A 26,025-nucleotide genomic window follows, 5' to 3' on the forward strand; every position below is an offset into this window, starting at 1 on the left:
TTGGCATTCCTGAAGCCTGGAAAAGATCCATCCAACCCAAATAGCTATAGACCCATATCTCTCTCAAGCTGCCTCAGTAAAATCCTTGAGAAAATTATCCACAGAAGACTCGTGTGGATCATTGAGTCGGAACGTCTAATGAGCCATAGTCAATATGTCTTTCGTCAAAACAGATCATGCTTAGATCTTATGGTCAAGGCCGAATTTGCCATCCGTTAATGCTTTTGTCAAACATGAACATCTAGTAATGGTTTCAATAGACATAGAGAAGGCTTTTGATACCACCTGGCGGTATGGTATACTTAGTGATCTTTACCTTCTCGGACTACGAGGCAATCTTCCTATATTCATTCAGAACTTTCTACATACTAGATCATTTCAAGTTCGATATCAACGTGCCCTTTCCCCAACTTTCATCCAGGAAGAAGGTGTCCCACAGGGATCGGTACTGAGTGCCACTCTTTTTGCTCTGAGAATAGATTCTATTACTAAGCAGCTTCCAAATACAATTGAGACTTACCTTTATGCAGATGACCTTTCCATCTCTTGTCATTCTCAAAACATGAGGTCTATTGAAAGACAGCTTCAGATATCACTTAATAAAATTCAACAATGGGCGAGCCTCAACGGCTGTCGGCTCTCGCAACAGAAAACAGTTGCCATCCATTTCTGCAGACAACGCAAACTTCATCCAGATCCTGAACTTCAAATTTCTAACGTCTTTGTCCCGGTCACCAGCAACATCCGATTTCTAGGATTAACCCTTGACAATAAGTTAAATTTCCTAGATCATATTAAAAATGTACGGACTTCATGTCTAAAAAAGTTAAACATACTCAGAGCTTTATCTGCCCAAACATGGGGTGCAGATCGTACCTCACTTCTTCTGTTATACAGGGCATTAATCAGATCTCGTCTCGATTATGGTGCTCCAATCTATGATTCTGCCAGAAAGAGTGCATTACGCTGGCTTGATCCCATTCAGCACAGTGCTTTGAGAATTGCAATTGGTGCATTCAGAACGTCGCCAGTACATAGTCTCTACATTGATGCTCATGAACCCCCACTAACTTTACGCAGGAAAACACTGTTACTGAAATATGCTGTCAAGATACAAAGTTGTGCCTCTCATCCCATTCGGTCATACCTTTTTAACCCACCGTTAGAAACCCTATACAGAAACAAACCTAGCATAGTAAAACCAGCTGGTCTTCGCCTTCTTGAACTGGTGCAAGTTTGGAATATTTCTATCCATTCCGTAAAGCAGGTAGCAACTTATGCTCATGTTCCATGGACTCCTCCTCCTCTTCCAATCTGTGACACTTACCTCTGTCAATGGAGAAAGAATTCCTTGCAAGCAACAAATATCAACCAAATTCACGCAGTTCACATTCAAAGATATTCTGATTTCTCTCCAATTTATACAGATGGCTCTAAATCTAATTCAAATGTTGGAGCAGCTGCAGTGTTTCCAAATACAATTGTATCAGCTTCCCTTCCGTCAGAATTTAGTATATTTTCTGCTGAATTATACGCAATAAAACTAGCTTTAGAAAATGTTCATTCTAACTGTTCCTTAAAATCTGTTATTTACACTGATTCCCTCAGCTCAATCATGTCGTTATGTAATTCCTCAGATAAAGTTCACTCTATTCTAGATGAAATCAGAAACTTATTACTGCAAATTAAAGAACCCAATCAACAGGTCACTTTTTGCTGGATTCCAGCACATTCCGGTATTTTAGGAAATGAACTGGCCAATAAAGCTGCAAAAAATCCAACTACCTTAGATCTAACCAACATCCCTGTTCCAGCATCAGATTATGCACTAACCATTCATGCTGCTTGCCTATCACAATGGACAGCACTGTGGCACCCTCAGACTAATAATAAACTCTTTCAGTTTAAACAAGACCCGAAAATTTGGCGCTCCAGTGTCCGTACATCGAGACGAGAAGAAGTAGTCCTCTCACGGGCAAGAATAGGACATACACATCTGACCCACCTTCATTTACTGAGAGGAGATGATCCACCACAATGTACACATTGTTCTAACAATTTGACTGTAAAACATATTCTTATTGTCTGCTCCTATTATAAACAAGCCAGAACTTCATCCTTGATCTCACTGGTTAATCTACATAAACCAATTACTCTTGAAAACCTGATTGGTGATAAGGATAATATTTCTGAATTTTTTGACTTTCTCAGGCAAACTGGGCTTTTTAATTATTTCTGATTTATGGAAAACTCATGTTTTAATATAATAAGTGAATAGGCACATTATAGCCTTAGCAGCTTATGTGCCATTAAGCCTCCATAACAACAACAACTTAAACTTTTAATGTTATTATCTTAAACCTGCGGGTAACTTGCTGATATATGTGAAATGATATCTCATTAGGATGTCACACCATTTCACTATTACTGCAAAATATCTGCATGATCTGTGCTTGTTAACAGGAGAGACTGCTTCTGCAGGGATGGGATACACTTAAATAGAAAGGGTGCAAAACTGTTTGCTGATGCTATTGATGCAGCATTAGGTGGGTCCAAAAACTGCTAGCTTGAGGGGATTTACAGACTAAAAGGTTAAAAGTAGCCGCAGGCAGAGGGGAAGGTGATTCTTGCATTACTTCTATTAGAATGAGAAGCAGGCTGGGGTGCTGGGGATTTCAGGGACTGATGGCAGTCATCATGAAACAAATAAATACATGGGTTGTGTTTTAGTGTAACTAAGAATAAAAATAGGTGCATATATAATTGCATGTACAGCAGTGCTAGACGTATAGAAAATAAATTTGATGAATTTGAATTGCTGGTCAAGATATCAAAGGTGGATATTGTTGGGATATCAGCATGTGATATCACACAGATATTGGGAATGCAGAATTGTAATTTGGGTAGTACAATGTGTGCAGAAAGGATAGACAGGATAGAAAGGAAGGATGGGTTATGCTGTTAATTAAGAAAAACATAAAAACTAAGAAAGTGCATCCAGTTGACATAGATGGACAGTGCAATGTTGAGTCAGTTTGGTGTGACATAACCACTGGGAAAGCAAAAATGAGAGGAGTGTGTTATAGACCTAATGACTCTAATGAGTACAACGAACAGTTGTACAGAGAAATATAATGGGCCAGTAAATCAGATTGTGTTGTAATGGGGGATTTTAACTTCCCAGATATTGACTGGAACATGTGGGTTGGTCATTCGCACACAAGCATGACTTTTTTGGATTTATTAGATGATTGTTTTCTGCTGCAGCATGATCTAGTTATTAGCAGTGATTATTCGTGCATTAAGAATTTGCAGATAAAGGAACCACTAGGTGGCAGTGATCACAGTTTACTGATGTGGGATTTACATAAAGATATAATTACCATCAGGGTTAAAGGGAAGGGTTTGCTTTCTTAAAGGTGACTACAGGGGTCTGAGACAGTTTTTAAATTCTATACAATGGGACCAACTGATGTTACCAACTGCATATTTTAAATGGGAAGCATTAAAAGAATTAATCTTGGAGGCTACTAGACTTTTCATAACCACTAAGAAATAGTGTTCAAAGTTTAGGTCTAAATGGATGTCAGATGAACTCATGAGACTCTTGGCAGAGAACAGAAATGCATCAGATGCATATAAATACAAAAGAACCCATCTGCTAACCATCTACATTGTCACAATTTTAATCTTCCACCACAGTTGCACGAGCAATCTTTTACAAAGGCTAACATTCAGTCTCTTCCCAGCAAATGTTAAAATAGTTAACAATGAACCAGCATGAAACTCTAACCATCGCAATCTAATTCTAAGTTCAAGTATTTGCATAGTCACCATTCCATCATAAATGCCTTTCATATCATGAGCTAATTGCATTACTTGGCGAGGCTACGAGAGACGGTCGTGTTCAAAGCCGCTAAGTGGATTTTTCTTATTTATTGATTTGAAATTATTGTTTTTCTAAAACTTTTGATTTAAATTTAGTAGTATAACATTATTTTGTGATTTTCTGATTAATTTGGTGTATTTATTCTTTACTCGGCCTTGTAATTGCATAAAAGTATCGGTAAAGGTTTCCACGTGTTTCAACTCCGCTACCGTTTGTAATTTTCCCGCCTTTGTGATACGATAGTTATATACCGTACTAGATAGCGTTAGTTGAACTTCGTTAGCAGTTAAATTGTACGTTTAAATAAATACATATAACGACTTAGATTACAAACATAATATAATTAATTATATTTAACATAATTAATTATAATTAATTAATAAATTAATAGAATCATGACTCAGACCAGAGCAGCAAAGCAAAAGGCTCAAGCTAATGGAAGTGCTGTGGCTCAGAGCAGAACTGAGGGGGGGGCAGTTGTCCTCTGACTCACAGCCTTATAAAATGCACTGTTTGCTTGATGTTTGCAGAGCAATCGGGTACGGGACATGATACTGCCAAGGGGGATGTCTTTGTGTGTGCGCGATGCAAGGAGTGTATTGATATCAAGCAACAACTCGGCGTTCTTCTGGGCCTATATGAGAGCTTGAAGGACAGGGTGGATGCCCTCGAAGAAACTAAATTGAGGGGCCCATCAAGCTCTCAGCTGCCCACATCAACGCCAGAGCTTGCACTTGGGCATCGCGTGACACAGAGACAATCCCCAAGGCAGAATGCGCTGGTCCCGAAGGAACTAGTAGTTGTTGGTGACTCTATTGTCAGGGAAACAGGGAACATGCTTTGTAAAAAAGATAGGTGGAACAGGACCAGGGTATGTCTGCCAGGGGCAAAGGTTGATGACGTTGTAGAGCGAATATCATCTTTTAAGGGCACAAAAGGTGATATAGTTGTGCACGTTGGCACTAATAATATTAAGAGTAGGAGACCGGCAGAATTACTTAACAAGTACAGGTCACTGTTGAACAAAAGCCGAGAATTAGGGTTGAATTTGAAAGTGTCTGCAATTCTGCCCAGACACGATAGGAGGGAGTATATGATGAGAGCCTTGTCGATCAATTCGGCCCTGGAAAGATTGTGCAAGGCTCAAGGGGTAGAATTTTTTTCAGCCTGGACTGTACTTGTTAACAGGAGAGATTGCTTCTACAGGGATGGGATACACTTAAATAGAAAGGGTGCAAGAATATTTGCTGATGCTATCGAGGCAGTGTTAGGTGGGTCGGAAAACTGCTAGCTTGGGGGAAGACAAAGGCCAATAGATTGACAGTAGCCACTGGCAGAGGTGAAAGAGATTCTTGCACTGCTTCTATTAGAATGAGCAGAAGCCTGAAAAACAAGATGCATGGTATTTCAGAGACTGCTGGGAGCCATTGCGGTACAAGTAAACACATGGGTTGTGTTAGGGTAGCTAAGAATAGAAACAGGTGCAGGTATACTTGCGTGTACACCAATGCTAGGAGTTTAGTAAATAAATTTGATGAATTTGAGGTATTGCTCAAAACATCGAAGGCAGGTATTGTTGGGATATCAAAGACGTGGTGTCACGCAGATATAAGGGATGCAGAACTGGAATTTGGGGAGTACAACGTCTACAGAAAGGATAGACAGGATAGGAAGGGGGGAGGGGTTATGCTATTAGTTAAGAAACACATAAAAACCAAGGAAGTGAAGCCAGTCGACATCGCCGGACAGTGCAATGTTGAGTCAGTTTGGTGTGACATAAGCATTGGGAGATCAAAATTGAGAGTAGGAGTATGCTATAGGCCTAATGACTCTGATGAGTATAATAAGGAACTGTACAGAGAAATAGAGTGGGCCAGTAAATCAGAGAGTCTTATAATGGGAGATTTTAATTTCCCAGATATTGACTGGAATTTGGGGGCTGGTTACTCACACACTAGCAGGGCTTTTGTGGATTTATTGGATGATTGTTTTCTACATCAGCATGTTCGGGAGGCAACTAGAGGGAGTAATACTCTTGATTTGATTATCAGCAGTGATTCTTCATGCATTAAGAATCTGCAGATAAATGAACCACTAGGTGGCAGTGATCACAGTGTGCTGAAGTGGGATTTACTCAATGAGGTAACTACCATTAGGTGTAAAGGGAAGGGTTATTGCTTCCGTAAAGGCGACTACGATGGACTGAGACAGTATTTAAATTCTATACAGTGGGACCAACTGATGATGTTACCAACAGCAAATTCAAAATGGGAAGCATTCAAAGAACTTATCTTGCAAGCTACTAGGCTTTACATACCAACTAAGAAATATTGTTCAAGGTTTAGGCCAAAATGGATGTCAGATGAACTAATGAGGCATATGGCAGAGAAGAAAAATGCATGGGATACTTACAAATTAACACATGACACAGAAGCCTATGATAGATACAAGTTGATATGCAACCAAGTTACAAAGGAGGTTAGGCAGGCGAAGGCAGATTACAAGAAATGCTTGGCAAGGGATGCAAAGAAAAACAGCAAAGAGTTCTTTACTTATGTAAACTCTAGAAGGAAGGGGATGAATCAGATTGGTCCACTTGATATTGATGGGTCAACTGTTGATGATCCTGCTCAGGTAGCTAACAAACTAAATGAATATTTTGCATCGACATTCACACGTGAGGAGTTATTCAGCGAGGGGAATGCCAGTGGTGTATTCCACTCTAGCAGTAAGCTACAGAATCTTGAAATAACTGGGAGTAAAGTGGAGGAGAAATTGTTGAAGATAAACACAAGAAAGGCACCCGGGGTGGATGGGATCTATCCAGTTATATTAAAGGAGGCAGCAAAGGAAGTAAGCAAACCCTTAGCCATAATTATGAGAGCTTCCTTGGACTCAGGGGAGGTACCCATAGACTGGAAATGTGCAAATGTGACCCCAATTCACAAAGGAGGATCAAAGGCTGACACAAGTAATTATAGACCTGTGAGCTTAACTTCTGTTCCACGAAAATTAATGGAGGCACTGGTTAAAGAAGCACTGCAGGATCATTTAGACAAGACTTCAGTTATAGCTCAGACACAGCATGGTTTTGTTAAGGGGAAGTCTTGCCTGACCAACTTGATTGGATACTATGATGCAGTCACAAAAGAACTGGATGCAGGGAATAACTTTGATATTATATACTTGGATCTTAGAAAGGCTTTTGATACTGTTGCACATGGAAGACTGCTACACAAATTGGAGCAGTGTGACATTGGAGGCAAATTGCTGCTATGGATAAAGGGGTGGTTGAGGGGGAGAAGACAGAGAGTGGTAATCAATGGACACTGCTCATCGTGGACTAATGTTATTAGTGGAGTCCCTCAGGGCTCAGTGTTGGGTCCATTATTGTTTTCCGTATTTATAAATGATATTGATGATGGTATATCAAGCTTAATGTCCAAGTTTGCAGATGATGCAAAGGTTGGCAGGGTTGTCAAGGACACTACTGACACTATGCTGCTGCAACAGGATCTGGAAAGGTTGAGCAGATGGGCTGAGAGGTGGCAAATGAAGTTTAACATTGACAAATGTAAAGTACTGCATATGGGTAGAATAACCCCAGAGAAATGTACCAACTGTGTGGTCCTACACTTAGGGTGGTAGAAAATGAAAAAGACTTGGGAGTAATTGTGCAGTCAGATATGAAGTTTTCTGAACAATGCAGACAGGTTGCCAGGGCAGGGCATGGGGTATTGTTAATGATATACAGGAATTTTGCTACCAGAGAAAAGAATGTGATTATCCCTTTGTATAAGGCAATGGTGAGGCCATGCATTGAGTACTGCATACAGGTCTGGAGGCCTCATTTTAGGAAGGATGTAGAGTTACTTGAGCATGTACAGAATAGGGCAACAAGATTGATGAAGGGAATGAATGGGTTGTTCTCTTACCAAGAAAGTCTTTAGTTCTGCAAATTGCAGCAGCTGGAGACTTAGAAACCTGTGAGTTGATCTGATTGAAGTGTATAAGGCTTTGAATGGGCTGAGCATGCTGAATTCTGATGGGATTCTTCCAGTTGCTCAGATTGCGAACCTGAGTGGGCATAAATTCAAATTGAGGAAAGACTGTTGTAGAATAGATGGTTGTGTGAAATTGTTTTTTTTTTTTTTTTTTTTTGGCCAATGCCACATAAGCTCATATGCTTGGTTTCTTGAGTCACATGCCTCTATTATTACCACTACTTTGTGGTGAAATAGTCCATATATACAGCCTTTAATATTTCAGTAGTTTCCTATACATATACACTTGTAGTGTAGTCAATTAATTTAATTTTAATCTAAATGGATTTTTATGCATTTTTAACTCATTAAGTTAAATCTCGATCCCATTGTAGATTAATTAAATGACCCTGCCAGTCCTTAACTACAGTTTTTCATAACAACATGAGTGCATTAAGAAAATTCTGATTTAAGTTAAATATAACCATTCTCAACTCAGCAGATTTCAAAGTATCCTAAATGTTATTTGAAAACACCTAGAAAAATTTTCTCATAAGAGTAATGACTACTTCCTATAAGAATTACCCATGATCGGAAAATTATTTAGATTACCAACCCATCTAGCCCATTGTGGAATATCAAAAGGCAAAGCTGAAGAATATTGACGAGATATGACTTATTCTTTCTTCTTAAACTGTGATTAAAATTAGCTTTTAAACTGAATGCATATTACTTGGTTATGGATGATGAAAGTAAAATTGGACTACCAATCTTATTACAAATAATTTTTTGAAAGTTTTTTTGTATTAAAATTTTTTAATACAAATATAATTAGTATTAAATTATATAGATTAATTCATTAAAAAGGATTATAAATGAACTTATCCCCTTCATGGATTATCCCGAGATATCTTGTTTTTAGTTTAAAAAGTTATTTGGAACTGCACGAAATATCTCGGTATACAATAATACCTCCAAATTTAGGACTGAAACGTATTTTCTCGGGCATTTATCTGGCTAATTCTGTATTAGCCAGATAAATACTGAGATTTCTCAGGATTTTCTTACGCCTGGTAGCAAACGACTGGCTTTCATTTTACTTATATTGTACAGCAGTGTAAGAACAGTAGCACGCGTTCCTGTGCTGCCAGTAAGCAAAATATAATTTGCCATCCTAAATGCAGAATACTGAATCCACGAAAATAATTCACAAAAACAATATCAAAAATATTTCGGCACCCTCTTGAACTGCCGCCTGTAAGCAACGCTTACCTCGCCTATCCACTTGTTGCGGCCATCAGAATGTAGTTTGTTTGCGATTATTGCGTGTGGCGGGAGGTTACTGCTTATGTGTTCCACTTGAGTTTTTTAATTTATTTATATAATGAGTAATGAAGGGTCTTTCTTTTAGCTCAAGCGCTAATTTATTTTAAAAAATCTGTATAATTTGCACACTTTTTGCCATACCCGAGACAACTCGGGATAGCCCAAATGGGTTAATTACTCCCATGTATTTTCTACGAAAAAATCAATAAAAAATACAAAAAACTATACAATGAGTATTCGCATGATGCACACTTTTAATCTGTAAAATAAAAAAAGTCGATCCGTTATGGCACATGTTCCAGGGAGAGGTTAAATTGCATTTTAAAAAATTTTAGGAAATTTAGTTTCCCAAAAATTTGGAAAATTAACTAGTGTTTTGTTGAAAACCACTGATAAAAACTATCATAACAAATTTAGTGAATAAATGTGAATATTATTTGTTCCATTTCAATGTAAAATTTTATATAAGGTTGTGTAAGACTTTCTCTTATTAGTATTTAAGATGATAATATGTAGTTTTCTAATATTGATAAAATGGCCGTGGAGAGGAGGTAAAAATTTTCTGTATTTCTGATAACATGGCATTTTAACTTAAAAATAAAAACATAGATCTACTTAATATCCAATTTAACTCAAAATTAAATCAATTGTAGAGTCTTTAAGATGCTTCAAATCAGATATTTTGAACATGTCTGTTTTTAAAAACTCAGCAAGGTTTCATTGTGAAGTAATATGCTGTAAGTTGGAGTTTTTCTTTGTAACTTATTAATATATTTGTAAGATAAATTGTAAAAATGGTCTTTATTGCTCAGCACTTTATTATTCTGCATGATTTACCAAATGTATTAAAATACCAACAAGTAAATCTCGCACCCCTCCTGGGTGCGAGATAGCCTGTGCAGACATTGCTCCTTAAAGCTCTTCAAACAGAGAAGTTTTTTCTGATTTATTTTCTGCTTTATTAGTTTAAATTGTCATATTAACTTATTTTCTAGAGTAGCTTTATATTCCTGGTTACGATACTTAGTTTAAAGTTTAACTTAGACAGAGATTTCGTAGATATTACTTAGTATCGGTAACGGTATCAAATCCACGTGTCACAAATTGAACGAGAGGTCTTTTAACCAAATTTAGTCGATTTATTAACCAATTGTTATATCAAATTATCTTCTATAAGTAGATTATAGACCTAGTCAGGATCCTTAGTTTATTCTAAATTGAGATAGCGAGATTTCGAAGCTAATCAATACTTACGAGTCCGTAGAAATACCGTTCCTGAATTCCCGCCATTTTTACACGATAGCATAAGCTTAGTGTAGTATACTGCATAATATAATATTGTCAATTAATCAGTAAATCTATTAATCTTGATAAACTTTATTGTCAATTAAATTGTATTTTTAACTCTATAAATATATATAACGACTTAATCGTAACAAATAATTAATACATAACTATAGTGGTACACGTGATACGGAAGTTGTATAAGGGAACACTAGATACCGAAAAAAAAAAAAAAAATATATATATATATATATATAACATAACTGTTTTGGGATATAACTTAAGGATTTAATTTTTGTTTTAAATTTTATTGAATTAAATTGGAATCATGACTCTGACCAGAGCAGCAAAGCAAAAGGCTCAAGCTAATGGGAGTGCTGTGGTTCAGGGGAGAACTGAGGGGGGCAGTTGCCCTCTGAATCACAGTCTATTAAAATGCACTGTTTGCTTGATGTTTGCGGAGCAGTCGGGTACGGGACATGATACTGCCAAGGGGGATGTCTTTGTGTGTGCACGATGTAAGGAGTGCAAGGAAATCAGGCGACAACTCAGCGTTGTTATGGGCCTTTATGAGACCTTGAAGGACAGGGTGGATGCCCTCGAAGGAAATAAATTGAGGGGCCCATCAAGCTCTCAGCTGCCCACATCAACGCCAGAGCTTGCACTTGGTCATCAGGCAACACAGGGGCAGCCCCCTAGGCAGAATGCGCTGGTCCCACAGGAACTAGTAGTTGTTGGTGACTCTATTGTCAGGGAAACGGGGAACATGCTTTGTAAAAAGGATAGGTGGAATAGGACCAGGGTATGTCTGCCAGGGGCAAAGGTTGATGACGTTGTAGAGCGGATATCATCTTTTAAGGGCACAAAAGGTGATATAGTTGTACACGTTGGCACTAATGATATTAAGAGTAGGAGACCGGCGGAATTACTTAGCAAGTACAGGTCACTGTTGAAAAAAAGCCGTGAATTAGGGTTGAACTTGAAAGTGTCTGCAATTCTGCCCAGACACGATAGGAGGGAGTATATGATGAGAGCCTTGTCGATCAATTCGGCCCTGGAGGGATTGTGCAAGGCTCAAGGGGTAGAATTTTTTTCAGCCTGGACTGTACTTGTTAACAGGAGAGATTGCTTCTACAGGGATGTGGTACACTTAAATAGAAAGGGTGCAAGAATTTTTGCTGATGCTGTCGAGGCAGTGTTAGGTAGGTCGGAAAACTGCTAGATTGGGGGGATACAAGGACTAATAGATTAACAGTAGCCACTGGCAGAGGTGGAAGTGATTCTTGCACTGCTTCTATTCAAATGAGCAGAAGTCTGAAAAACAAGATGCAGGATATTTCAGAGACTGCTGGTAGTCATTGCGTTACAAGTAAACACATGGGTTGTGTTAGGGTAGCTAAGAATAGAAACAGGTGCATGTATACCTGCGTGTATACCAATGCTAGGAGTTTGGTAAATAAATTTGATGAATTTGAGGTATTGCTCAAAACATCAAAGGCAGATATTGTTGGGATATCAGAGACGTGGTGTCACACAGATATAAGTAATGCGGAACTGGAATTTGGGGAATACAATGTATATAGAAAGGATAGACAGGACAGGAGGGGAGGAGGGGTTATGCTATTAATTAAGAAACACATAAAGTCAAAGGAAGTGAAGCCAGTTGACATCGATGGACAGGGCAGTGTCGAGTCAGTTTGGTGTGACATAAGCATAGGGAAATCAAAATTGAGAGTAGGAGTGTGCTATAGGCCCAATGACTCTGATGAGTATAATAATATATTGTACAGGGAAATAGAGTGGGCCAGTAAATCAGAGAGTCTTATAATGGGGGATTTTAATTTCTCAGATATTGACTGGAATTTGTGGGTTGGTCACTCGCACACTAGCAAGGCTTTTGCGGATTTATTGGATGATTGTTTTCTACATCAGCATGTTCGTGAGGCAACAAGAGGGAGCAATACTCTTGATCTGATTATCAGTAGTGATTCTTCATGCATTAAGAACCTGCAGATAAATGAACCACTAGGTGGCAGTGATCACAGTGTGTTGAAGTGGGATTTACTCAAGGAGGTAACTACCATCAGAGGTAAAGGGAAGGGTTTTTGTTTTCGTAAAGGCGACTATGATGGTCTGAGACAGTATTTAAATTCTATACAGTGGGACCAACTGATGATGTTACCAACAGCAAACTCAAAATGGGAAGCATTCAAGGAACTAATCTTGGTGGCTACCAGGCTTTACATACCAACTAAGAAATATTGTTCAAGGTTTAGGCCTAAATGGATGTCAGATGGACTAATGAGACATGTGGCAGAGAAGAAAAATGCATGGGATACATACAAATTAATGGGTGACATGGAAGCCTATGATAGATATAAGTTGGTCTGTAACCAAGTCACAAAGGAGATTAGGCAGGCAAAGGCAGACTACGAAAAATCCTTGGCAAAGGATGCAAAGAAAAACAGAAAGGAGTTCTTTACATACTTGAACTCGAGAAGGAAAGGGATGAATCAGATTGGTCCACTGGATAATGATGGTTCAACAGTTGAGGATCCTGCTCAGGTGGCTAACAATCTAAACGAGTATTTTGCATCTACATTCACACATGAGGAGTTATTCAGGAAGGAGAATGATGTAGGTAAAGTAAACATTGGCAGTGAGCTGGATGATTTTGTAATAACTGAGAGGAAAGTGGAGGAGAGATTGTTGAGGATAAACATAAAAAAGGCACCTGGGGTGGATGGGATCTATCCAGTTATATTAAAGGAGGCAGAAAAGGAAGTATGCAAACCCCTAGCCATAATTATGAGAGCTTCTTTGGACTCAGGGGAGGTACCCATAGACTGGAGATGTGCAAATGTAACCCCAATTCACAAAGGAGGATCAAAGGCTGACACAAGTAATTATAGACCTGTTAGTTTAACTTCTGTTCCAGGTAAATTAATGGAGGCACTGGTTAAAGAAGCACTGCAGGATCATCTAGACAAGAATTCAGTTATAGCTCAGACGCAGCATGGTTTTGTTAAGGGCAGGTCTTGCCTGACCAATTTGATTGGATACTATGATGTAGTCACAAAAGAACTGGATGCAGGGAATAACTTTGATATTATATATTTGGATCTTAGAAAGGCTTTTGATACTGTTGCACATGGAAGACTGCTGCACAAATTGGAGCAGCGTGGCATTGGAGGCAAATTGCTCCTATGGATAAGGGGATGGTTGAGTGGCAGAAGACAGAGAGTGGTAATCAATGGACACTGCTCAACGTGGACTAATGTTATTAGTGGAGTTCCTCAAGGTTCAGTGTTGGGTCCATTGTTGTTTTCGGTGTTTATGAATGATATTGATGATGGGATATCAAGTTTAATGTCTAAGTTTGCAGATGATACAAAGGTTGGCAGGGTCGTTAAGGACACTACTGACGCTATGCTGCTGCAACAGGATCTGGAAAGGTTGAACAGATGGGCTGAGAGGTGGCAAATGAAGTTTAACATTGACAAATGTAAAGTACTACATATGGGAAACAGTAACCCCAGATCAACGTATCCACTCTGTGGTACTACACTGACAGTGGTGGAGAATGAAAAGGACCTGGGGTAATTGTGCAGGCAGATATGAAGTTCTCTGAGCAGTGCAGACGAGCTGCAAGAGTAGCTCATGGTGTCTTGTCAATGATATACAGGAATTTTTCTAGCAGGGATAAGGAGGTGATTATTCCCTTGTATAAGGCAATGGTTAGGCCACATCTTGAGTACTGTATACAGGTCTGGAGGCCTCATTTCAAGAAGGATGTAGAGCTGCTGGAACGGGTACAGAGAAGGGCAACAAGATTAGTAAATGGAAGAAAGGGTTGCTCTTACGAAGAAAGGGTTAAGTTTTGCAAATTACAGAGTCTGGAGACTAGGCACCGGCGAGGTGATCTGATAGAGGTGTATAAGGCTTTGAATGGTTTGAGCATGCTCAATGCCAATGGGATTCTTCATCTTTCTCAGAATAATCACCTCAGAGGGCATAAATTCAAATTGAGGAAGGACGGATGTCGGATAGATGTGCAGAAATTTGCCTTTGGCCAGCGGGTGGTTGGTTGGTGGAACCGACTTCCATCACTTGTTGTTGAAGTTGATAGCCTAAACAAATTTAAAGCTCAACTGGACAGGTATTTCGAACGAACGGAGGGGTGAAATGGGAGAGGGTTTTTTTTTTTTTTTTTTGGCTGATGCTGAATAAGCTTGCTTTCTTGCATCATATGCCTCTACTAATGCTAATGCTAAATGCTAAATCATTTTTTGAGAATCGATATATTAATGTGGAAGCTATTTTCTTGAGACAGTCATTGTGAACAATAGGCCTAACCAATCGTGCTGAAAGTGGTCTCAAATTGAAGATATTTCTTCCTAGGTGTGCAGAAAGATGGTAAAATTTTAAAATTCTGGTTATTTTTATTTTAAAGAACAGGCCAGTTTTGTATTACAAATGAGAATAGTTCATTCACTTTATAGATGGAATCACATGAAGATATCATCAACTGTTAAACAAATAGTTGTCTAAGTTGATTAGGCTTTTTTTTTTTTCTGATTAACAATTTGCATGTTTGCATAATCATTGGTTGTTCTGAAAAAATAATAATAGGACAGCTAGAGAAAAATTCTGCTAGCAGTTGTGAAATTTTTGCAATGGGTACAGCTAGCTGTAGCCATTCCGTACAGTAGGCATAATCGATCTGGTCTCAAATTGAAGATATTTCTTCCTAGGTGTGCAGAAACATGGGAAAATATAAAATATCTAAATAGTAAAAATTCCAAATAGTCTTATTATATAGAATGGGCCAATTTTCTTTACTAGCGCTGCCTATCTTAAAAGAAAGAACTAATCATTAGGATTCCATTGCACTGCTCGCACCACTCGCTATATGTCCCCACATTGTGCACACAAGCTCATACACTCATTGCCATTCATAATGTTTAATACGTTTAGAACTCATTTTATCATTATCAACTTCAAGTTTATTTGTTTTTTGTTTTGAGGTTATTTAAGGTGAGTAATTTAAGGAATTAAAAGTATGTCACAGTCAGCATGCAGAAGTGGATGGCCACCGCCATGCTACTTTGACTGGTTGTGTTGAACGTACCTTGCAGCCAGGGCCAGCTCGACATATATTGACACCCTGGGCTGGGAGCCACACCCCCTTCCAGATAGAAAAGGTTTAAGGTGTTTTTATTGAATTAATGTTTTTATTTTTGCTAAAGAAAAGTTAAAAAGACAAATGTAAATGCAAAAAAAAAAGACAACCAGAATATTTATAACGTTTTAATTGTCATATTAAAATATTAACAATAAAAATTTTACAAAAGAGTAAATTTTTTATAAGGACATTTATCACAATATTAGCAGCGGGTTACAGTTAGGCTTGCCTTTAATTTATATAATAATAATAGTTTCTATAATTAAATTTCAGCCACTCGTGTGAAATAAATAGGATGCACATAGGATTATAGCCAATCACCTATATTTATACCAAATTTCAAATCGGTATCCCATCTGGAAGTGGAAGAATTTGGAGACAGACTGACACTTGACAGTACTTAATAGTAAATGCTTACAGAATAAATATATATTTTACATTACATCACAAGTTACATCAAAACTATTTAAAAATACAAAACAAAAATTTAAGAAGAATTTTTTGTTATTAACAACAAATGTCATATTTTTATCAAGTGCCAAACGAAATTCCATTAAACGCATTCCTTTCCTTGATTTTATATCAGAAAATTTATTAATGACATTGGTAAAACCCAAATTTGCAGCCACATCATTTTCAGTTGATAGTATTGCTAATGAATTTAATCTTGCCTGCAACATTGATCTCAAATATTTTAATTAGCTTTAATTTGTTAAAACTCCTTTCCCCACTTGCTACAGTTAATGGAATTGTCAGCATAACTCTCAATGCTACCCATAAATTTGGCAACGTATCTTGTAATTTATTGTTATTTATAAATTTCAAAAGTCTTTATCAGGTGTCAGTATTGATTCTTAGCAGTGAAAGAATATGATGTTTTCACTGCAGACTCCTAAACATAAACCAAAAATATGCACTTCCTTCTTGCTGACAACCAGCCAACACACTTATAGTTAGAAGCTTCTTGAATGAATGCATGGAAAGAAGTGATCGCTATTTCAGAAAAAAATATAAATGGAAATGCAAGAAGGAACCAAATGAGAGCAGTGAACTCTAGTCCATAGTAAAGATACTTGAAAATAAAATCTTCTTGGCTGCAAATAAGTTGATATACAAATGGAAGGGTGGACATATGTTTTTCTCAAGACATATATTAACCAGGCTCTACCCTGATACCTCTTTCAGGTTAGAGCCTGGAAGAAGGCAATTAAAGTGCCCCTTTCAAGGGAGCTGCCATTGTTTTGCAAACTCAGTCCATCCATCTCTGAGGGGTGTGAGAGAAAATTTTCGGTTAGTTTGGTATTCCTGGGTTCTCTATCAATTTTTATTAAAATCTTTGAAAGGCAGAGGACCTTTGCATCGGATGCCATTCAATGTGGCTGATGCATTTTTGACTGTTTACTGCACTATAGAGAAAGAAAGGGCCTCCACATCTTTCCCCAAATCTTTTGTTTCCCCCCCCCTTCCACGAAGCATATGTACCCTCTCAAACCTTCAACACCCCCAAAGCATCAGTGCCCGGGCAACCACCCAGCTCGCCCATACTCATGTGGGCCCTGCTTGCGGTTTAGAAGAAACATGCATTTTCGTGCTCCTGCAAATGCATCCAGGATTGGGGATTGCAACAGAACACGAACTATATTTCTTTAGGACAGCTAGAGAAAAATATCAGTTGTGAAATTTTTGCAATGGGCACTGACAGTTGTTTATTAAGTAGATATTGTAGAAGACCACTGTAGTTATACAGACATGAATTAAGCTGTAGATATCATTTACAGTCAACATGGTTTACAGAAATAAGTTCAGATGGAAAGGTGGCGGAAACATAGACCTAATCTATAACCAACATGGAACGTGGTAGTTATATAGGTTACGACTCCACATACATTGAATTTTGAAGCTTATTAACATTTTAAAAGACATTTGTTTTTGTTGGGTTTTAGGTACATCAGCAAATTAGTCCATATTGCACCAATTACCCTAGGAGCTCACATCTGGTGAGTATGGGCTTGGCACACCCAGGGTCATGAGCTGGATATCATCATTCTTCTCTTTCTTGGTGATTCCCTTCTACTTCTGACTCTCTCTGTCTCTTGGGGTAATTGAGAAATATTTTTTTTTTTTTTTTTTGGTTGGTGCAGTATAAGCCTCAGGCTTCCTCACACCATATAGCTAATAATAATTATTATAATTATACAGCCAGGCCTCGCATAACACGAGTTCAATCAACGCGATTTTCAGTTAACGCTATTTGAAATTATACCACTTTTCACTTTACACCAATGGTTTCCAAACTTTATGTTACTACACCCCCTTTTTAAAAAAATCTAATCTTAGCACCTCCTCCCCTTTATTTCATAAAATAATAGACACATTTTTAAATGGTAAAAAATGCATTAATACAAAAAAATTTAAAAAACGTAATTGACAAAAAAAACAAGGTTTTACTATATATATATTCATTTTTAAATTAATTTGTTTTTAATGCGATGGATGTGCTTGTTTATTAGCACAAAGTTTATCAAATCTAGGTGTCATTGAGGAGAGTGCTACTCGTAGCTCTTTTTCTACTACTAAATGGGCTCGATATTTGGATTTCATTGCAGCTAATGCAGGAAATCCCGTTTCGCATAAATATGATGTTACGAATGGCAGCAGTACTTGCATTGCTTTGCTTGACAAAGTATTATATTCTTTACTTTGATCCAACCAAAATTGAACTAGGGTTTCACTCTGAAATTTTTGTTTCAATGAAGTATCGCATGATAATTCTATCAATTTTTCCTTTTCAATAGTTGTCAATCCAAATTCGTCACCTTGTTCATCAACAAATGGATTCTGTATCCACTCGAACTTTGTAAAATCAAGATCTTCGAAATAATGTGAAAAGTGCATTAGCAAACCATCCATCATCATCATCATCCATTTTCAATCCACTGCAGGATGAAGGCCTCTCCAGCAATTTTCCAGTTCCTTCTGTTTTGAGCACTGGCCATCCATTTACTACCCACAAACTCATGAATTTCATCTATCCATCTCCGCCTTTGTCTTCCAGGTTTTCTTCTAGCTCCTCTTGGATACCATTATGTTATTTTCTTAGTCCATCTGTCATCATGTCTTCGAGCTATGTGTCCTGCCCAAGACCATTTTAGTTCTTTAGTTTTGATAAGAATGTCCTTTACTTGAGTTTGCTGCCTAATCCATGTATTTCCATTCAAGTATTCCATCCATGCAAACCATCCAAGTGTTCAGTAAATAGATTTTTGTTTGCTTCAATATTAACTCTGCCACAGAAATCATTTAAAAGTGGAAACATGTCGAACTTATTTTTTTGTAAATTTGATTTCCATAGCTCCAATTTTTTATGAATGCTTTCACTTTGTCTTTTTGAATCAGTGAATGCATTTGTGGTCCTTGCATTGATTTATTCAAAACACTCAATTTTCCAAAAATTTCAACCAAAATAGGCAAGTTTAACAAAGTTATCATTCCTAAATAAATTTGCCTCTTCATTATGATTTTCATCAAGAAAAATTGCAATCTCTTCTTTGATTCAAACACCCTTTGAATCACTTGCATGAGATAGCCAGCGCACTTCACAATAGTATAGAAGTGAGGTATAATTAGCTTCCATATCTTCACACAACTTTGCAAACAACCTAACTTTTAAAGGACTGTTTTGTATGTAGTTTATAATAACATTTTGTAAAAATGTTAAGTTCCCCGTTCATATTTTTTGACACAAGAGCTGCTCTGTGAAGCATGCAGTGCGTCCAGATAACTCCGGGTGCTTTCTTTTTAACTAATGCTTGAAGACCTGCCTTGTGTCCTGACATTGACTGTGCTCCATCAGTACAGAGTCCAATGCAGTTATTCCACTTTATGTCTTCTCATCAAAAAAAGTGTCAATTATATTAAAAATTTCATTGGATGTGGCCTTTCCAGGAATGGGGTTGCAAAATAATATATCTTCCATTATATTAGTTTCTGCAACATATCAAACATGTGCAATTAAATGAGCATCTTTAGTTGCCTCATCTACTTGTATGGCGAATTTCAAAGTACGCATTCGAGAAACTAACTGATCGCAAAGATCTTCAGATATATCATCGATTCTTCTGCCAACTATATTATCAGCAAGCGGTATTTGTCGTAACTGTTTCGCATATGATTCGCCATACATTATTTTAACCATATCAATGGCTGCTGGCAAAACTAGAGTTTCTTCTATTGTGTGGTTTTTTTACATTTCGCAATTCTATAAGAAACTTGGTACGATGCTAGCAATGCATTTGATGGAACAGAAACTTTTTTTTGAGCGTTTGCTTTTGTTTATTAAACTCATCTAATTTTCTTTGAAAAAATTCTATGGGCTTACCAACTTATTCAGAATGCATAGTTTTAAGGTGCTGTTTTAATTTGCCTGGTCTCATACTATCTGCAGCCAAAACTTTCGTACAAAACAAACACATTGGTTTTTCCAAGCCATCTATAATAACACTTGTGAATTCTAATGATAAATAGGATGAATCGTATTTTCTTGTCTTGGGAGTTCTACCTTCTTGTTCCCTGTTGCTTGTATTCCCACTACCTTTACTTGTATCAGCATCAGTATCTTCATTATTATTGGATTTTCTCTTTTAACCAGTTAAAAAATGTATCCATTCGTCTAAAAATATTAGGGTTAAATTTATATTCTTAAAAAATACAACTTCTAAATAACTAACGATTATTATCAGAAAGTAATCACGCCACAAAGACAATAAAAAACACAATAGCACACCGCTGAAACTATATTTTCAACCATGCAATCTATTCTATGCAATCTACCTATATGTATATGTCATATATAGTACGCACTAAATTATATATATTACATTACATCATATCAATCATAATTCATCAATCCATTTCAGCAAAATATAATTTTTTTTTCCAAATAAATGTTTATCTCGTGTTTATATCAAAGTTAGAGTGAGATAGGTGGTGATAAATGCTTTAAAAAATAGGTTATAAAATTTAATATTATGTTATGAAAGTTTATTTATATGTATATATTTTTTTATTTATATATGTTATGTTATGAAAATTACATTCCTGTTAAACTTTTCGCGCTTCCTTTTACACTAGTCTGCACCTCCCAGTTTGGAAATCGCTGCTTTACACGATGCAGATTTCCAGTTAACACAATCTTTTTTTTATGCGATAGTTGAAAAAGATTTGAATCGCACGTTAAGCTTACCGCGAGTTGTACGGTCAATAAACAAACGTTTGCCTGCTGCCCACCTCGGTTTGTTCCATCAACCATCAGAAGAAGAAGACATGTTACTTGTTTGTCTCCTGCTAATAAAGTCAATGCACACTTGCATAAAAATTCAAATTTTTAACCAGTTGAAAATGTTACCTGCGAAGGAGATAACGGTAAAAGAATTAGATGAAATCTTTCGTATCGCAGAGAACCTCAAACAAAAGGTTTGGGGTTTTCTGCAATATTTATTTCGCCAGGGCCCAGAGAAGATTGTTGTCGGCTATCGGAAATTCATTGATGAAAAGAGAAAGTCAACACTGTTCAAATGTTTCCGCAACAGTCATTTCTTCATTGTGTATTTTATGTCAGAGGTTCCCAAACTTTCTCGGTTCATGGCGCCCTTAGTGTCTCAGTAATTTTTTCAAGGTGTACCCAGACCAAAAGAAATACCTAACAGTTCCGTTTAGTAGTTAGGTCCAAACAACTTAATAAGAAATGGTGAAACTGTGAACTACCTCGAGATAGCAGTTCGCGCGGTGTCCGACAGATGTCGAGTATCGCTGTGTTTCCCTCGAAAATTTAAAATATTCCGCAGTGCGCAGTTTGGGAACCGCTGTTTTATGCAATAAACATTTAATTCCATGATTATTTTCATTATCTTTTACATTGTATACAGATAAAAAGTTATTTAAAAGGTATTTTTAAAATTCTTTATGGACATTCCAGAAGGTCAAGGACAAATTATAAATTTTCCTATTGATTATTGTATTCAATTAACGCATTTCCGTTTTGCGCAATGCACTCGCGGGACGAATTAATCGCGTTAATCGATGCAGTTTGTATATTATGGTGTACAAGGGCACATTCACAAGGCAGTTTGCATGTGGTGCAGGCTGAAAAACCTGGAATTGCTCATAGGAAAAATGCTACTTCTGACACCTGAGATCATCTAACTACAGCATTGATTAAAGAGGACTTTTGAGCAGTAATTGAACCCTTGTCTCTCCAAATGAGTGACAAGTAGTAAAATGACTATACTCTCACGGAGGACAAAGGCCTCTGTCTAAAACATCATATGCAGATGCAAGACAGTTGGCCGTGCCAAAGTTGATTGTTTATATCAAGGATTGCATATTTTGATGGCATGGTATCTCCATTTACTCCATTTCTGATAAACTGGTCTTGTACATCCCTACTAGAAGATATAAGAGCATAGTCATTCATCATATTGCGTCAACGAGAGTTTCACAGATGAGCTTCTATTCGCACCACCAAATATGGAGGATGCGGAAAGGTCAGGGAATGACTACCGCATATCCCGGAGCAATATGGCCTTAGTTGCTAATGCTCCTAAAAACCAAATAACAACAACAACATAACATAACAGCTTCTATTCACAAAGTTTTCATTGGGAAAGTTAATGTACAACAGTGGGTGCAGTGATGTCATGCTCCAAGGATCTGACCTCTGAAAGAGTTTAGAAGGATATCCTGCCATGATAATGTGCAGTCGTATATGTTGTTTTCATCTAGATGCGCTCTTAACCTGGAGAATAGTCTGAAAAGGACTCTCCATCAAAGTTACAAGCAAAATTGTGCAGTCACATATGAAGTTTTCTGAGCTGTGCAAACAAGCTGCCAGAGCAGATCATGACATCTTGTCAATGATATACAGGAATTTTGCTAGTAGAGATAAGGAGGTGATTATCCCTTTGTATAAGGCAGTGGTCAGGCTACACCTTGAGTACTGTGTATAGGTCTGGAGGCTTCATTTTAGGAAGGATGTAGAGTTGCTTGAACGTGTGCAGAGAAGAGCAACAAGATTTGTGAGGGAACGAAGGGGTCCTCTTACCAAGAAAGGTTAAGTTATGCAAATTGCAGCATTTGGAGACTAGGCACTTGCAGGGTGATCTGATTGAGGTGTATAAGGTTTTGAATGGTTTATGCAGGCTGAAATTCAAATTAAAACTTAAATGGTTTGAGCAGGGTATAAATTAAAATTGAGAGAAGACAGTTGTACAATAGATGTGCAGAAATTGCCTATTGCCAGCGGGCGGTTGGTTTCTGGAAAAAACTTCCATCTGCCATTGTGGAAGTTGATAGCTTAAATAAATTCGGGAAATTGCTGGACAAACATTTAGAGCAAATGGATGTGTGAAGTGGGATATATATATTTTTTTTTTTTTTTTTTGCTGATGCTGTATAAGCTTGCTTTCTTGCATCATATGCCTATGCTAATACTAACCTCAGTATTGCTGTTCTTCCAACATTGATGCAATTTTAAAACTCATGACTAAACATATTTCAGTAGGCCAGCGCCCCTATCACAAAGCTTGATATACAATAGCTTGGTTTGTTAAGAATAATGTAAAACTAATGATCTGGCCTGCTCCTAGCTCCGATTTGAATCCAGTTGAACCACTAAACACATCGGAACAACTTATGATGGTTGTCTGTGGATGCCAATATCACTTGCTCGGTGTAACATCGTTCTACTAGAGAATGAAAAATATTTCTATCAATTAGTATTAGTATTAGTAACGGCCGCATGGTGCAAGAAAGCCTATGGCTTATGCTGCACCAGCCAAAAAAAAAAAAAATCCGAACAAAACAATGATAAAAACAAAAAATAAATAATAATAATTAATAAATAAAAAAAATAAAATAAAAAATAAATAAAAAGGAAATTAAACCTATCATCCTGTGCGCTTCCCTTACCCGAAAGTACTATCCAGATGACCTTTGAATTTCCCCAAACTGTCGGCCTCTACCACCCATGAAGGCAACTTATTCCAGTAATTTATAACTCGCTGGCTAAAATAAAACTTACTGCAGTCCAATCTAAACATTCCCCCCCCCCCGTAACTTGAATTTATGTCCCCTACTTCTAGCATCATTTATAATCTTGAAAATTTTGTCCTCATTCATTTTACTGATGCCTCTCAGAGCCTTAAACACCTCAATCAAATCTCCTCTAAGGTTTCCACACTCTGCAACCCACATATTCGAAGTCTTTCTTCATAAGGACGCCCTTTTGCCGATCTCACCAGGCGAATTACCCTTCTTTGCACCCTTTCAAGAAGCTCAATGTCTTTCTTTAGGTGCGGTCTCCATACTTGAACACAGTATTCCATAACATAAGCCTTATATAATGGGATTATCACGTCCCTATCTCTGCTTGCAAAAGTTCGATAGATCATCGATAGGACACCATGGGCCTTCCTTGCAACCTGTTTACAATGCTCAGAGAATTTCATGTCTGACGTATCGTAACACCCAAGTCCCTTTCCTCCAGTACTGGGTTTAGTTGAACTCCACCAAGTGAATAAGTTTTTTTTGGATTACTGTTTCCCAGGTGTAATACCTTACACTTTGTTGGATTAAAGCACAGCTGCCATTTTTCTGACCATTCCTGAAGTCTATCTAGGTCTCTCTGAAGAAGCTCAGCTTGACAGTGATCATTAACTACTCTACCAATTTTAACATCATCTGCAAATTTAGACATCACGCCCTCTATCCCTTCATCAATGTCGTTTATGAAAATTAAAAACAACAGTGGTCCTAATACTGATCCTTGGGGAACCCCACTTCTTACATCAACCCAATCTGAGGAATAGCCATTTATCACAATCCTCTGCCTCCCGCCCTGAAGCCATCCTTCTATCGATCTAAGGATTTTCCCAGTGATTCCAACCTGTTCCAGCTTATAAAGCAACCGCTCATGTGGGACTGAGTCAAAAGCTTTGCTGAAATCTAAATAAACAATGTCGAAATTATTCCCTAAATCCAGCTCGTGAGTGACCCTTTCGAAATAGCGAACCAGATTTGTTAAACATGATTTTCCCTTTACAAAACCATGCTGAGTATCCTTGATAATTTCAATTCGATCCAAATGATCCTGAATTCCACCCTTGATCATTGCCTCCATGATTTTCCCTACTACTGAAATCAGACTGACAGGGTGATAATTTCCAATTTCACTTTTAGAGCCACCCTTATGTATGGGAGATACATTTGCACTTTTCCAATCCAAGGGAATCTCCCCAGAGTCTAGTGATGCTCGCATAATTAGCCTCAATGGTTCAATGCAGTCGCTTGCTGCCTCTCTTAAGATTATAGGGTATATTCCATCAACTCCAGGAGCCATACTGGTCTGTAGGCTCGAAAGTTTTTTCATTAAATAATCTTGCGAAATTTCAATATCATTAATTACATATTTTTTAACTTCACTCCCACAATTTGCCATTGCCACAAAAGGCTTTTCATTTGTAAATATCGATGCAAAATAACTGTTGAGTTCATCTGCAACGGCAGCTGGTGTATTTATTACTATCCCCTTTCCCTTACGTAAAGGTCCGATCTGGTTTGTCCTGCTCTTCTTGGCATTTATATATGTGAAGAATTCTTTATCCCCCTTCTTTGCTCTGTTTGCTAGTGATTTCTCATAAACTGCCTGTCGAACCTTTTCTGTCATGTCATGTATGAGGAGGGGGGTTCGAACCTTTTCTGTCATGTCATGTATGAGGAGGGGGGTCAACTAGATAGTTTTTTTATTTATTTATTTTTTTTTTTGGCTGGTACAGCAAAACCCTTGGTAATTTCTTGCACCATACGGCTAATACTAATAAAGTGGCAAACATGATTTGTGAAGATTGCATTCTGTATTACAGGCCAATAGAGGCAATGTACCATTAAGATATTGTACATATTGCATTTTGCAATATTCTACATACTGCAAAATGCACTGTTATATATGTAAATATTTAAATTACTTTTTAATCATATTAGGATCGCTTATTAGCAGAATTGCTAATTCGTCATAAAGAATGGATTGTGACATACCATGAACATGATTCTCTTCTTCAAAACATTTCTGAAGAAGATCTTACTGAAGAAGAACGCCAAGCAGCTTGGGCAGAATATGAAGCTGAAAAGGAAGGAATAATTAAAGATGCCAATGCCGGTATTTTTTTAAATTTATTTATTTATTATTATTTTATTATTATTTTTTTTTCATGTGTGTGTATATATATATATATGTGTGTGTGTGACTCACGACTCAACATATAACAGAAACAAAGACCCTGCTTTGAAACAACATTTTGTGTCAT

General features: G+C 37.4%; 1 protein-coding gene across 3 annotated transcripts in view; it reads left to right on the forward strand.

Moving 5' to 3' along the window:
• Window positions 1-26,025, forward strand: part of XNP (ATRX chromatin remodeler XNP) — a 664,672-nt gene that overhangs the window by 550,459 nt on the left and 88,188 nt on the right. For all 3 annotated transcript variants that reach the window (XM_090383634.1, XM_090383636.1, XM_090383635.1), the window contains exon 24: window positions 25,703-25,877. In XM_090383634.1, the coding sequence (XP_090239760.1) occupies window positions 25,703-25,877 (175 nt within the window). The remainder of the gene's footprint in view (window positions 1-25,702; window positions 25,878-26,025) is intronic.

This window comes from Mastigoproctus giganteus, chromosome 10 (assembly GCF_048544385.1).
Source record: "Mastigoproctus giganteus isolate SK-2022 chromosome 10, ASM4854438v1, whole genome shotgun sequence".
Taxonomy (NCBI): Eukaryota; Metazoa; Arthropoda; class Arachnida; order Uropygi; family Thelyphonidae; genus Mastigoproctus; species Mastigoproctus giganteus.